Source organism: Hydra vulgaris, chromosome 11, assembly GCF_038396675.1.
Source record: "Hydra vulgaris chromosome 11, alternate assembly HydraT2T_AEP".
Lineage (NCBI taxonomy): Eukaryota > Metazoa > Cnidaria > Hydrozoa > Anthoathecata > Hydridae > Hydra > Hydra vulgaris.
In genome coordinates, this window is record NC_088930.1 from 40,839,236 (window position 1) to 40,853,930 (window position 14,695).

Below are 14,695 nucleotides of genomic sequence, written 5' to 3' on the forward strand. Positions count from 1 at the left end.
AAATATATGGGGGGGGGGGGAGGAATTATACTATTATTATAATTATACGTTATTGGCCATTTATAACTTTGTTAACAATGGCTTGGCAATTAATCAACAAAAACGAACTTTTTTTTGCAATAAATAAGAAAAAAATCTATCGAAAAAATTGTTTATATTATTTTAGTTAATTTTTAACAAAAAGTAAATTACATAAGTACAGTCGTCCCCCGGTTAACGAACTTAATTCGGAGTACGAACTAGTTCGTTATCCGAAAAGTTCGTTAACCGAAACGCGTTTTCCCATAGGCCGCCATTAAAAAATTTTTAATTGGTGGATTTTGCCGAAATAATGAGGGAAAAAATTCAAAAAATTGTCCAACTTGATAAATAAAATAGGCAAAGGTGAAATGATTGAAACCTGAGATTTATGCACTTTTAAAAATTGAAACAAATTGAAATTGTGCATGAAAATTGCTTGTCAAAGTTTTAGAAAAAACTAAAAATTGAACATGAACATTGCTTATCAAAAAATGAAAATTCAACAAGAAAATTGCTTGTCAAAATTTTACCAAAAAATTGAGAATTGAACTTGAAAAATGCTTGTCAAAACTTTACGAAAAAATTGAAAATTGAACATGAAAAATCCTTGTCAAATTTTTTACCAAAAAATTGAAAATTGAACTTGAAAGAAAATTCAACAAGAAAATTGCTTGTCAAATTTTTACCAAAAAATTGAGAATTGAACTTGAAAAATGGCGGTCCCGGTTCGTTAACCGAGTTCCGGTTCGTTAACCGGGGGAGGATTTTGGGCAAACTTTCGGTTCGTTAACCGAAAGTTCGCTAACAGGGGGGTTCGTTAACCGGGGGACGACTGTAATTTTTAACCTTTAATGTAAATATACATTTCCGTAGAAGCAATTTTTTGAATTGACTTGTACTTTATAATGTAAGCTTTTTTACTTTTTAAGTAAGTTATGTAAAAGAAGATTACATTAAAAAAATTTACTTTTACATGTAAAAGTAAGTCACATGAAAAAAGCTGTGTTTTTTTTACATTTAAAATTTAATTACTTTTGAAAATTACATTACATAATATAGATTTCTATATTAGCAATGCAAATAATTTATTTAGATTTATTTTCCAAAAAAATTTGGTTGAATTAAGTTTCTTATGTTTCAACAAATAAAAAACTAATAAAAAATTGCTAAATATAAACTTAATGACAAAAAATTTTTAAAGATTTTAAAAAAAAAAAAAAATTTTAAAAACCTATGTTTTAGATATGCAGTAATTAGCATTTTTAAATAGTGGTTGCACAAACCTTTGTTTTAAATATGCAGTTTTAAGCTTTTTTAAACAGTGGTTGCACAAACTTATGTTTTAGATAAGCAGTATTTTTAGCGCTTAGACTACATAGTATTCCTGTCATAACTTAAAAGAAAGCTCTAACTACATAACACATACTTCATAATCTAAAGTATATAGGAGCTTGCAGAACATAAACATGCAATGCCGATGGACAACAATAGATGTAGTGTTAAAAATTAATAGTAATATTACATTAATAATTCCTCAAACACTCATGTAACTCCAAAGATGAACCATTTACCGTTTTAAACTGTTGCGCAAAATAGTTTAGGGTTAGCATATTCTTATTTAATTTTTTTGTCATCAGGATTTTCATGACAAATTTATGAGTTATTTTCTTTTTAAACATGACTTTTTAAATTGAAATTTAATCCTTAGATTTTTGGCTTCAGAAAAATGAGTTAAATTAGTTTTACTTAAAAGTTCTTTACTTATATAACAACATTGTTTTTACTAATAACATTGTTTGAAGTTGTAATTTAGAGTTAAAAATTGTAAATAGGCCTTAATAAATTCATTCTTATTGTTTCGAGAATATAAACTGTAAAGTTTTTAAAAGAATTTGTTACCTGATAAAAATTCAAATAAAAATAAATTATTTTAAATGTGTACAAATTAACTATAAATATAAAAAGAATATATTTTAAGCTGTTTATTTATTTGTTGCTTTTTAAAGTTGTTTGGCTTTTAATTATTTGCTTTTAAACTAAAAACTTTGCATTAAATAGAGTCCAATATTTAATTTTTACATATTGATTTCCATGAAGGTATGTTCGTGTTTGTCTGTTTCATCATTCCGTATTTGTCTATTATATCACTTAATTTTTTATGGATTTTTATGGAATATTTGACATTTTTACCGCACTTTAAACAATAATATAGAAATTTAGTGTAGGCTATAAATATCATTGACCAACATGTCATTTTCATTTGTAAGACTTGGCATCCCTGTTTGCCACCATAAGATGGTTGCTCATAGCACCTTGTTGCCACTAAAAGATTTTTTAGCATGTGTTGCTGCTGTAAATTGTTAGTACCATAAAGTGTTCTTACTAGTATTTTTTGTTTTTTGTTTCAGAGCATTAATTTATATACAATCTCTGATAAAAAACTCTGCGTTTCACAAATCTGTTGTTGCATTCTCAAAGGTTTTAAGAATTTGGAATGAAATTGAAGATTTACAATTAACTGATGTCGAAATTGAAAAATGTAAAAAATCAGATTTTCAAAATGTAGAAAACAAAGAGCAAGAAAAGGATGAAGATGAAGATTCTCAATCTGAGTAAGTTGTTAAACTGTAGTAAATCTTCATAATTTAATATTTATTCAAATTTTGAATAAGTATTATATATAGTTGATTATATAAAGTTTAAATTTTTTTATTTATATCAAGAGATGAGTCAGAAGCTCCGAAAAAAGAAGACCAGAAAACAAATAAAGTTTTGCAAATAAAGTATTATCTTTTAATGAAAAAAATATTTCATGGTGAGTACTGTTTTAATTTATTTATTATTTTTTAATTATATAATTTTTTAAATCATTAACTAATTTAAGTCAATATTAATAACATAAGACAATGAATGAATAAAATAAAAATTTATATAGTCAAAAATAAAATATTAAATGGATAAATTATATAACAGAATGGATCTGGGGTTAATGAAAAATGATATTTTTTTATTTTGTTAATCATTTTTTAAAGATATTTTGATAGATATTTAAATAATATATTTATATATTTGTACTGTATTATTACAGGTTTTTCACTCAATATAGTAATGCTAGAAAATGCATGAAATTCAGTGAGCATTAAAAAATTTTCACAATATTAGGTTAAAATATTTTCTTATCATCTTTAATTTTTTTTCAGTAAATTTACTTAAGGAAATTTTCAACTGTTAAAATGCTTTTATGGGTAGTCATCAATTAAAAATAGATATAGAAAAATTATTTATTGAAGGAAAACCAGAAAAAGTTAAGGTATATTATACATGGAATTTTAGGGAATGGTTTATGTGAACTCATTGAAAAACTCTGTGAAAGAATTTTAAAATCACATGAATATTATATTTATTATTTATAATTATTATTAGTAATTATAATTTGCATAATTAGGCTATCCTGTAAAAACTCAGTAAAAGTATTTTAAAATATTAGAGGCAATCCTGTGTAAGTTATAATTATAATTTCTAAGGTTTATTTATTTTTGAATTTGTTATTATAAATTTTATAATTATAAAGTTTATTTATTTACGGACTTATTGCTTAAAAGTCAAATTAACATTTATACTATTTATTAAAATATATTTGTTATTAGTTGCTGACACCTGCACCACTGATATTAAAATTGATTTAGCAACAGTTGATCTAGAACAAAGTAATAAAGATCAAGTGAATGTAAATCTTGAAAAACAGAAAGTTCTAGTAACATATTTATCGGTAGGTAAACAAATTTGTAGTTGTCAGAATTTAATCTAGATTTTATCTGCTTGTTATGATTTAGAATTTTGTCTGGATGATTTACAGACTGAGATTTAGTACATTTGACTTCCAAAATATCAGGAAAAAGCTGTTTTAGTGGTGTTTTAGGCTTTTCTTTTCTCTTCATAATTTTACCTCATAAATAAAAATTTATGAATGAAAAATAATATTATTTATGTTAAAAAATAAACAAAATGTTAAAATAACATTATTTAAGCCAACTAGATCATATTGGTCTCATAAAGGACCTATATATGTTGAGATTTCAGTGAAAGCTGTCTGAAGGGATGCATTGATAAAGTTGTTATAAAATTATAATAAATTTATGATACTTACTTTAATGGAGTTACAATAGTTGTTTAACTGTAAAGACCTTATAAGCAAGCTGACTATCCAATATAGTAATATTTTTTTTTTGACATTCGAATGTCATTTTTAAAATGTTTAAACAATTATCACCCTCAGCCCTCCTTTACTAAATTTCATTGAATAATAATGGGCCTCACTAATTTACCCTAAAATAGCTACACCATTAACTACACTACTTAGCAATACAAGCAATACTCTAACTTATGCAAGTTTTATGTTAAATGAAAGTTAAATACATCAATACATAATACATAACAATGTTTATGTATTGTTGTATTTAACTTTCATTTAACATAAAACGTGATGTGGCCACTACCCAGTGACCATACACTTGTTATGAATAAAAATGATGAATAAAAACTATTATGACTAAGTATCCTTTTTTTTTAAATCTTGTTTTGTAGTTTGGATCATGCTTTTTGAATTTATGAATTTTTAACTTTTACAATTTTTTTTTCTACGCTGTTTCATTTTCTATGGTCATATTTTGAATTTTCGATGTCAACTTCTTATTCCTATTAATTTTTTATAAATATTTTGATTTTTTTTTAAACTTGCTTCGATTTGTTTAATTAGAAATTCCTGCACAGATTTTGTTAACAAAGTTCAATGGTTTCACAGTGCCCATACAAGTCCCACATGGGTTTCTAATATGTCGTTCAGCTGAAATTACCTAAATTGCTCAAGGAGAAACTAAATTGTTTACTTCAAATAATTTATTTTAAAAATAAAGGAATGACCATACTTTTTAAATTTAGGTATCAAAACATTAAAATTTGTATAATTAAAAAAAAAAGCTATGCACTGTAATTAAAACATCAAGATTTGATTGTTTCCTTAAAGGTTGTTAACAATTACAGTTTATTACAGCTTATACAGGGTCTTAATATACAAGGCCTCCAAAGTTACAATCTGATTTGTTTTGCTTATAACTTTTTTATTAAATTTACTAATGTCAACAATAAATGAAAATGTCTTATTATATTTTTTTTACATTAAGCTATAGAAATCATATTTTATTAATGAGCCCTATTAAAATGCTGAAAACTTTTAGGTATTTTCATTGCATTTCTCCATTACAGAATGCAACAAATCATTTGCTGTATTTTGGCTCTAATGTTGTTTTAACTTTTGGCAGAAAATGATAGAAAAGTCATCAAGAAAGAAAGTATATGTTCAAAAGCTTAAGAAGAATTTCTAGATTAATTAGACCAAAAGTGTAGCTCTGATAGTGTTTTGTCTGCTTGGGTAGAAAAGGAAATATAGCTATAAAATATCTGATTTCTCCACTGTGGGAAATCAGATATTTTATATTATTGATTGCAACATCAATAAAACTATATATATATATATATATATATATATATATATATATATACATCATAAAACCTGAAGAAAAAAAAACAGAAACAAGCAAACAGTAGGTTTTACAATGGTTAAATACATAATGTTTTAGATATTTTGTATGTAAGTAATACAAAAAAATTAATAAAAGTATAATAAATATTGAAAATAATAATAATAATAATAATAAAAAATGATAAAATGTAAATGATGTTACAAACAAAGTTCTTTGACTTTTATTTAATCATTTTATAAAGTTTTTACGATTTTTTAAATTGTATTGTTAAAATTTTAATTTATTTTCACATTTCAAAAATAAGTATCTTATTTATTTTTGTATCATTTTCTGGCTATTGTGTGTAGTGGTTGTTTAAAATTTTAATACTGTTTGTTTGTATTAACAAATTTTATTATTATCATTAAAAAATCTACTCTTGTCAGTTGTTTTAAATCCTGATAAAACGCATCATGATTCTTAAAACTATGATTTTTATTCATTTAAGTTGTGATTTGAATACAGCTAATATGCTTTTGTTTATAGTCTTCGATGATTAATTTAGATGTTTGTTTTTAATCAAAAATTATTCATTAAATAATTTTTAATGAATAATTTTTCATTAAAATTTATTTAATGAATAATATTTTTCAAAAATGAGAAGCAGTTTTATTATTAGTTTTTTTTTTAAATTTAGAAACGCAATTTTTAAATGCATTTATGCGTAATTAATTTTTGTGATTTTTTTTAAACTAGGATTGTGTAAGGTATGCCAAACAAATGAAAATGGTTGTTCCTGTTCTTTGTCAACTTTTAGGATCAAAAATTAACTGTGATGTTCTGGAAGCTATTGATTTTTTTATTGCTGCTTATGAGTTTGGATTAAGTCAATCAGAAGAAGGTATACGTAGGATGGCTACATTAATCTGGTCAAGTGATCCTGCAATAAAAAAGTGTGTAATTGCCGCTTTCGAACGACTTTATTTAGAGGTGCCATGTGATAATGTTCGGTGAGAATGTTAGTTTCTAAATTGGTAAAATAATTTAAAATAATATTCTATTTTGACAGCTCCAAAAGTTCATTGACATAGATCAAAAAAGATAAAATATCAATAAAGATGATTCACAAAGAATTTCATATACTTTGTTATTATATATCTTTATTGTAACTCACACCACTGTTCTCCAAATTGACCACCAGGTTAAAACTTTCCCCACTCCTGATTTTTTTGCATTTAATCAATCATACGCAAAAGCAAACACAATTTAAGTTGTCAGAAAAATCTCAACTAGTTACTAAGTATGTATATTTTCAAAATTAAAAGTTATAATTTTTTGTTTTTTCTTTCTCTAAGCTTTATTAAAGTCAGTCATTATTATAGTTAAAATAAACCATAGACATATATTAATTTTATTTCCAAAAATCACATATAACAAATACATGTGTAACACAAATTATATTAATGCTACTGATTGTTTATGTTAAAATTTACTACAGCAGATTTTAGCTTTTCTCCATAATTTTTTTGTCCTATGGTTTTTTCACAGTTCACCCAAGTTTTTTGAAATTTGTGATAAACAGCTTCACCGCATTGTTCTGCATAGTTTCTTAAGCTAATATTATTGGGTTCTACAAAAGGAAGAATGTGACACACTAAAATACGTATTTTCCATGAAACTTTGTAATCAAAAGTATCTTTTGCATATATTTAAAGACTAAAAAATGAGCATTTGAAGTCTTTGATTCTCACAAAAATTAAAAGTCTGAACCAAACACTGCTGATTTCATTAAAATTTACGCCAACAATTAATTATTGGTAAAATATCAGTTGCTGCAGTTAAGGTAATATCCTTATCTAAAACATCTAACAGGGACATAAGTCTGTTAGCATTATTTCCGTCTAAACCTACTCCATGGTACCCTCATTAGAATATAATGCGTTTTTAACCAGTTTTGTAAAGCTGGCCATAAAACACATAAAAGCGAAGTACAAAGTTTATCCACAACTTCTATCATAGTGTGGAGCTCAGGTGAAGGAACAATGTGTTCAATAAATTTTTCTTGATCTTCTAAGTATATTAAATGAGGATTTATAATATTTTTGTATTCCTGCATTTTTTATCTTGTTTTTTTTTATCCATCATATACATATTGATCATAACATAAGTCTATGGAGCCCAATGTTCTTAGTTTCCCTACTTTTAAGGGGCATTCTCCCTCATAATACAAACAAGCATATTTGCCAGAATGGCATGAAAGTCTGAAAACACTGTTTGCACACTTTAGATCAAATGCTAAACTAAAATTGATGTCTTCGAGATTCAAAGGTGCCAATAATTTTTGGAGATTATTCTCTGAAACCATCCCCACAATGATAAGAATGTAACAACGTTTCACACCAGAATCTTCATATATTTCAAATAAAGAATAATATTTTGGATCAAAAACATAAATAATATTTTTCAAGAAATTTTGACCACAATCTCCAGATACTCTTACTATTGCATTAAGAATACCTCTTTCCTCATTTACAGTGGTTTTCATAAATTTAGACGCACTCATTTTTTTTACATATATGTAAAAAAATACTTTAAATAAAAATAAAATAAAAGTGCTACCGCTATGTTTGATATAATTTAATAGAGGAAGTGAAACTCTATTATAGATTACCTTAATTTTTTTTACAGGATGTTTATTACTCATTCTATACCAATTAACACAAAAAGTTAATTGATAAGCTTGATTTTATTTTATTCATAAATTTAGACGCACAATCAAAAAAGTCTTATATCTTGTTAATTGATAGTTAATTTTTCACATATTTCTCATTAATAGGCCTAAATTAATTGATTTTGTCAAAAAACCTTATATAAATACTTACCTAGAATTAGTTAATCATTATTTAATAAATAAACAAAAGATAACTTAGTTTTGCAATAAAAAGACACGAAAAATGGGCGAAAGATTCCATCAATTGACCTGCTTATGCTCAATGATAAACCATGGAAACTTCAACAAGATGGCGCTACTGCACATACTGCATACTATAAAAAAAGAGTGGTTCAATGATAATAATATCAAGACAATACTGTGGCCTACATACTCACCTGATTTGAACCCGATTGAAAACATTTGGGCTTGGATTGACCGTGAATTGGCAAAAGTTCAAATTTCCACACTTGGCCAGCTGAAGGACATCCTTAAGGAGACCTGGTATAGGGTCCCAGAAGCGATGTACAAAAATCTTGTTGAGTCTATGCCTAGAAGAGTTCTTAGTTGTATTAAAGCAAAAGGCGGATACACAAAATATTGATTGGTTCATAAATTATGCTTCCTAATGTATCATGCATCTAAATTTATGAATAATTTTTTTTGTCTTATTTTTTTAATACCATGTAGTTGTACCTAATTCTTATTTAGTATTTGTATTTTTTTTTTGTAAATTTTTTTTTAATTTTGTATTCTGTATGTATTTATCTAATAAATAGAAAAAAAAACTAAACCGAAATTTTTTTTCATTATTGTTTTATCGTTAAAAAACTAAAGGTTTCTATTCTCAAATATGAGTGCGTCTAAATTTATGAAAACCACTCTATAAATTTAATAATTTTTTTTTGTATTCTTTACATAAATCTCTAACTATTTGATCACCATCAAAAACAAGAAGAAGAAAAAAGGAGTTCCTCAGTTTTACATTCATATAAAGTATCTAGAGTACCTTGCAATTCAGTCATGTTTTTTAGAGAGTTTTAATACATTCAATAAGTCCATAATAGTTTAGAATAAGATTTGATTTACTTTCTTTTTAACTTATTTTTAGTTACTCCAGCTATAACGGAGAGAGGCCTGTAGACAACACAAATTGCTCTCCACAATGTTTTCATGTTTCATTTTACATTTTAATAATCCAGAAACTACTTGCTCTTCATTTTTATATCCAAGTGATTCACTAATACCAATGATATTGTTTACAGCTTTGATAACAGCAATGATATTGTTTACAGCTTTGATAACAGCAATAATATTGTTTACAGCTTTACTTTTGCAACAATTATGAGGAAAATAATAGTGAGAAATTTAAAACTTTTTTAATAGTAACTTGAAATTACATTTAAAAAAAAAACCCATCATGTAACATAATGAGAATCGTACTTCAGCTTATTTTATTTAAATTATAAAATCATAATATTAATATGCAAAGATTCATATAGCAGAGGCCGCAGATTTTCTTTTTCAAATTTCAATAAAATTCTGGCTCAACATTTGTCTGGATAAATTATAGTGATAGAGTTGCCTTGGTACTTATTTTTTTGTAGGAGAATGCATTAAAAAATTTAGTTTTTATTAATTCAGCTTTCAGAAGAAAAAAAAGCAAAAAAAATGTAAGTTTTAATTTTGCAAATATTCATACTTATCACTTAGTTCAGATTTTTTTTGACAAATTGAATTATGTTTGCTAATGCATAAGATTGATCAAGTGCAAAAAAATCAGGAGTGGGGAGAGTTTCAACCTGGCAGCCAATTTGGAGAACAGTGACACCTAGAACAAATTCTAAGCTTTTTTTTTTAAAATTTTTTAGAAACAAGCCTACATTAATTGTAAAGAGTTTAATATCTTTGATTACAAAAGCAAATCTTGGTGAGTTAACTTCATTGGAAAAGCTTGTAAGTACTTTTTGTTGTATTAGAATTATATTAGTCTTTTAATATTGTATAGATCATGTATATATATATGTATAAACATACATGTATATACCTAGTTTATGGTATATAAATATACCATGTGAAAATGGGGGTGAGGGTTCAAAGAGTTCTTATGTTGCACAAAGTACAAACTTCAAAAAGTCTGAAGAACATGCTGATTTATCTTTGGTTCATTCTTACAATTATTTATTAAGTTATTGATTGGATTACTAAATTAATTGCTTTTTTTGCTACATAAATTATTTGTATTCACACACACACACTTGCACTGACCTGTATATCGATACCAGATAGTAATATTAATTTTTATTAATATTTTTGCCTGGCACATTGCATGCTATACCATATCATTCAAAGATATGGAGTTAAAATCTTCTCAATATCTTTTAAAACTGTTATAATAAAAAATACAAATAAAAAAAAAAATAATAAAGTTTAAATGGATAAAATAGAAGTTAAATCATATAAACAATAAAACATTATTTGAAAAAAATAAGTTTGAAATGAAAAAATTAAATATATAGAGTACCTTGCTCTATATATTTAATTTTAGCAAAACTTGATTTAACAAAAATTTTAAAAATTAAATTAGAATTTAAAAATTATTTTAAAGGCCTGAGCTTTAGTTCTATCAATTACTAGCAACTTTACCAGCTTGGTTGTATCTATGTTATCTTTTTTGATGACTTGTTCTAAAACTACTCATGTTGATTTTTCTTAAAAGTTTTTTTTTTTTTTTTAATTTTTATTCTTTTAAACTTTTTGCAGTTATGTGAGCTTATGAAATTGGAACTAATTCCACAGTCTGTCATTCATTTGCTTTGGCAAATATTCTCGTTGAAGATTCCACAAACTTCAAAGGAAGAACAACGTGCAGCGCTTAATATCCTTTCTATGCTAGGGGGAGCTGAAAAAGAAATTATACAGTCCAACATTAATATACTTATTGAATATGGTTTACAAGATAGTGATTCATTTATATTAGCACGTGACACTTGTATTTCAGTACTAAAACTTACAAAAAACAATTCTAATGACCTAAAAGAGAGCACTCGCTTGAACACTGATCATTTGTTGTTTATTACTCTTGAAAGGTTGCTTGTGGATGGGTTAAAAAAGCTGGAGACGCGAATGTGGACACCATTTAGTGAACAAGCTTTTTCAGTAATTTACAATCTTGCTGAAAATCCAGACATTATTTGTGCAAGGATACTCAAACACTTGGTTGGAGTATTAAACAGTGCAAATATACTTAGCATGGAGCAAGGTATTAAAAATTGTGCACTACTAAATTTAAAGTATTACTAAGTTAAAAATTGTGAATATATTAAATACAAGGTATTAAAAATTGTGAATACTGAATTAAAAGTACTACTAAATTAAAAATTGTGCACTACTGAAAATATTAAGTTTTAAAAAAAATATAAAAACCTTTTTTTTTTTAGATATTTTTTCTCAGGGATCCGATGACATTGCTTCATCTTCTAAGAACAATTGTGTTCATCAACGTGTGGTAGCACGAGTTCTAACAGCTGCTGGCCATATTTCTTTGTTGCAATTGTTCCATCTTGATGTCAGTATATTCACAGAATTAAAACGAAGAAATCGTATTGAACAGGAAGACAAAGAAAAAAACGATTTAAAAGCTAGGAAAGCATCTAGAGCTAGCAAAAGAGAAAGTACTGCAAGCTCTGTCATCTCCAAAACTGTAAGGAATTTTATTACATTATAGTTTCTAATATTTAATTCTGGTGTTATAATAAGCATTTTAAATGACAGGAAACAGGTTTAGACGATGAACTAGGGGTCGGTGGGGCTGTTGTAGAAGATGCTGAAGCTGAGAACATCAGAAAAATATGTGAACGTGATATTGTAACAGGTAATTTCTAACTTTTAAAACATTACTGTGAGAATTATGATCTCTTCCTTATGTTCCTATTATATTTCATTTAAATGTCAAGGATCTAATTTATTGAGCATTTTTTGTCCTGTGGCTGCTTTGATTTGCAGTAACCCTTCTAAGTATAAGCATGTAGAATTGCAATCAGCTGCTGCTCTTGCTTTGGGAAAGTTTATGTTGGTAAGGTATGATACTTTTTAAATGAAATATTTAAAAGCTGATAATGTTAGTACTGTTTGTTTAAATTTAATTGTTGTGTAGTTCTGAGTGCTGTGATGCTCATTTGCAACTAATGTTTACAATTTTGGGTAAATCAGACACAGCATCTATTCGAACAAATGCAATGATAATATGTGGCGATTTAACATTTCGCTTTCCGAACTTGATTGAGCCATGGACTCCTCATTTATATGCGCGGTATTTAATTTTAAATTTTGTCAAAATTCTTTTTACATTGTAACAGTCCTATAATAAGAAATACAGCAACACCCCCATAAGGATATTTACAGTACCATTCTTATGCATTTTTAAATGTAGGAACTATATGCTTTAGGGGTATAAAAAACCCTGCTACAAATGTGTTCATATAGTTAACAAAAAGAACTGATATATCTAAAATCCATAACAAATACTAGATAATTTACTAATCAATATTATCTGTTGATCAGTAATTGTTTACATTTTGATTTTGATCAAAACTGGAAATGAGTTTAGTTTTTTTTTTTTTTTTTTTTTTTTTGTAAAGTGAGTGATTTTTGATAAAGTGGGTGGATTTTGTAAACAAAGCTTGAATTTTTAGTTAACTAAAAAAAAGGAGTTCAAAGTTAACTATTTAGCAGTTCTGTTTAAGAAATCTAATGTTTTTTTTTAGATTGCGAGATGAGTCATTAGATGTCCGTAGCACAGCTGTAAAAATATTAGCCCATCTTATACTTAATGACATGGTTAAGGTAAAGGGACAGATCAGTGAAATGGCTGTTTGTCTCGAAGACAAGGAAGAAAAAATATCTTCAGCAGCTAAACTCTTCTTTTTTGAGCTGTCTCAAAAAGTAAGATTTTATCTTGTTATATAGAATATATGCAGGTGTGGTAGAAAGGCATGTTCTAAACCATTTTTAGGAAACAAAACTATTGGTGGTTAGTCGTTTCAGAATCTATTCATAATTTATTTCTATAGTATATCACTGATTTATGTTACTATGAAACTACTGTGAACAAGTAAGTTGTGCATTATAAATCAGTTGTGTACTGTGAACCATATTCACAGTACACAACAAAATTGTTAACAGAAAGGTAGTGAAACAGAAAAAACAAGTTAGTGAGAAAAGGCATTCCTATGTGTTGGTGTCACGAGAGGTGAATCTCTTATTGATGAATCTTTGTGTTATGTATTTTTATGATTATCTTTTCTTAAAAGATTCTAGTATTAGCTTTCTACGGGACATTGATAATTACAGCTTTCTATGGGAGTTGTTAATTTTGTGTTTCATGAGATATAAGAGAAATTTTTATCTTTTATTTTAAGTGGATGATTACACAAATTTAAATGTTTAGTTTAACATTTTTCAGGTTGCTTTTTTTATAAATTTTTAAATAATCATTAGTCATTAAAATGTCAGTTTTAATGACTGATGATTATTTATTATAAGTTATTAATAAGTCAATAAAGGCTGGCTGTTATTTTTTCTTTTTATTAGAAATGTTCATAAAACTAATTTTTAGGGAAATGCATTATACAATATTGTACCAGATATAATAAGTCGTCTTTCAGATCATGATCAAGGCATTGAAGAAAAGTTGTTCAGAAGCATTATGAAGTTAGTTTATTACTTTATTTTCTTAATCCTTTCTTTGTTCTTATGCTCTTATTTAAAATTGTTCTTATGGTGTTTTTTTTTTCTTTATGCATAACCCCAATGAATCATTATATAGTATCTTAGATATGTTATGGGTTAATTTAGATACCTTCTTCAATTCATCCAAAAAGATAAACATTCGGAATCTTTAATTGAAAAGCTGTGTCATAGGTACAGGGTGACAAGGTATAAATATAAAACTAGTTTTCAGTTGTCATTCTTAAAATATTTAGTAGATGCCATTTATGCCTTAATAATAATAGAAATTCCTAATTAAATTAAACCACTTTTAGTTAAGTATATCATTTATAAAGTATATTGTATTCACTTTCATTATACACAACATAGATTAAGCTCCTGGACATTGCCTAAATTGACCACTAAAAATAGCTTTTTATTCAGAAACTATGTAAATCACTTACTTATAACATTTCTGTCAAAAACTTTACTATTAAAAACTGTTTATGGTGGTGTTTTTTATATTGTCTGTGGTGGTGTTGTTTATGGTGGCGTTTTAAATAAAACAAAACAGAATAAAAAAAGAAATTTATTAAAAAATATAAAAGTATAAAAGAAAGCCCATAAAGAAATCTTGTTTTAAATGTAGCGGTGTACTGATTAATTAGTGTTTGTATTGGTTTAATTTCTTAATATTAATTAATCGCCAGCACTGACAATGTTTTTTTTTTTACAT

The 14,695-nt window shown here is 26.3% G+C and overlaps 1 protein-coding gene across 1 annotated transcript in view; it reads left to right on the top strand.

Annotated features, from left to right (window-relative positions):
• LOC100212025 (condensin complex subunit 1) overlaps window positions 1-14,695 on the top strand; it is a 47,497-nt gene that overhangs the window by 27,891 nt on the left and 4,911 nt on the right. Inside the window, exons 15-27 of the mRNA XM_065811087.1 lie at window positions 2,430-2,633; window positions 2,745-2,836; window positions 3,669-3,790; window positions 6,297-6,550; window positions 10,122-10,206; window positions 11,014-11,512; window positions 11,691-11,953; window positions 12,025-12,124; window positions 12,207-12,330; window positions 12,407-12,562; window positions 13,017-13,194; window positions 13,868-13,962; window positions 14,107-14,187. Of these exons, the coding sequence (XP_065667159.1) occupies window positions 2,430-2,633; window positions 2,745-2,836; window positions 3,669-3,790; window positions 6,297-6,550; window positions 10,122-10,206; window positions 11,014-11,512; window positions 11,691-11,953; window positions 12,025-12,124; window positions 12,207-12,330; window positions 12,407-12,562; window positions 13,017-13,194; window positions 13,868-13,962; window positions 14,107-14,187 (2,253 nt within the window). The remainder of the gene's footprint in view (window positions 1-2,429; window positions 2,634-2,744; window positions 2,837-3,668; window positions 3,791-6,296; window positions 6,551-10,121; window positions 10,207-11,013; window positions 11,513-11,690; window positions 11,954-12,024; window positions 12,125-12,206; window positions 12,331-12,406; window positions 12,563-13,016; window positions 13,195-13,867; window positions 13,963-14,106; window positions 14,188-14,695) is intronic.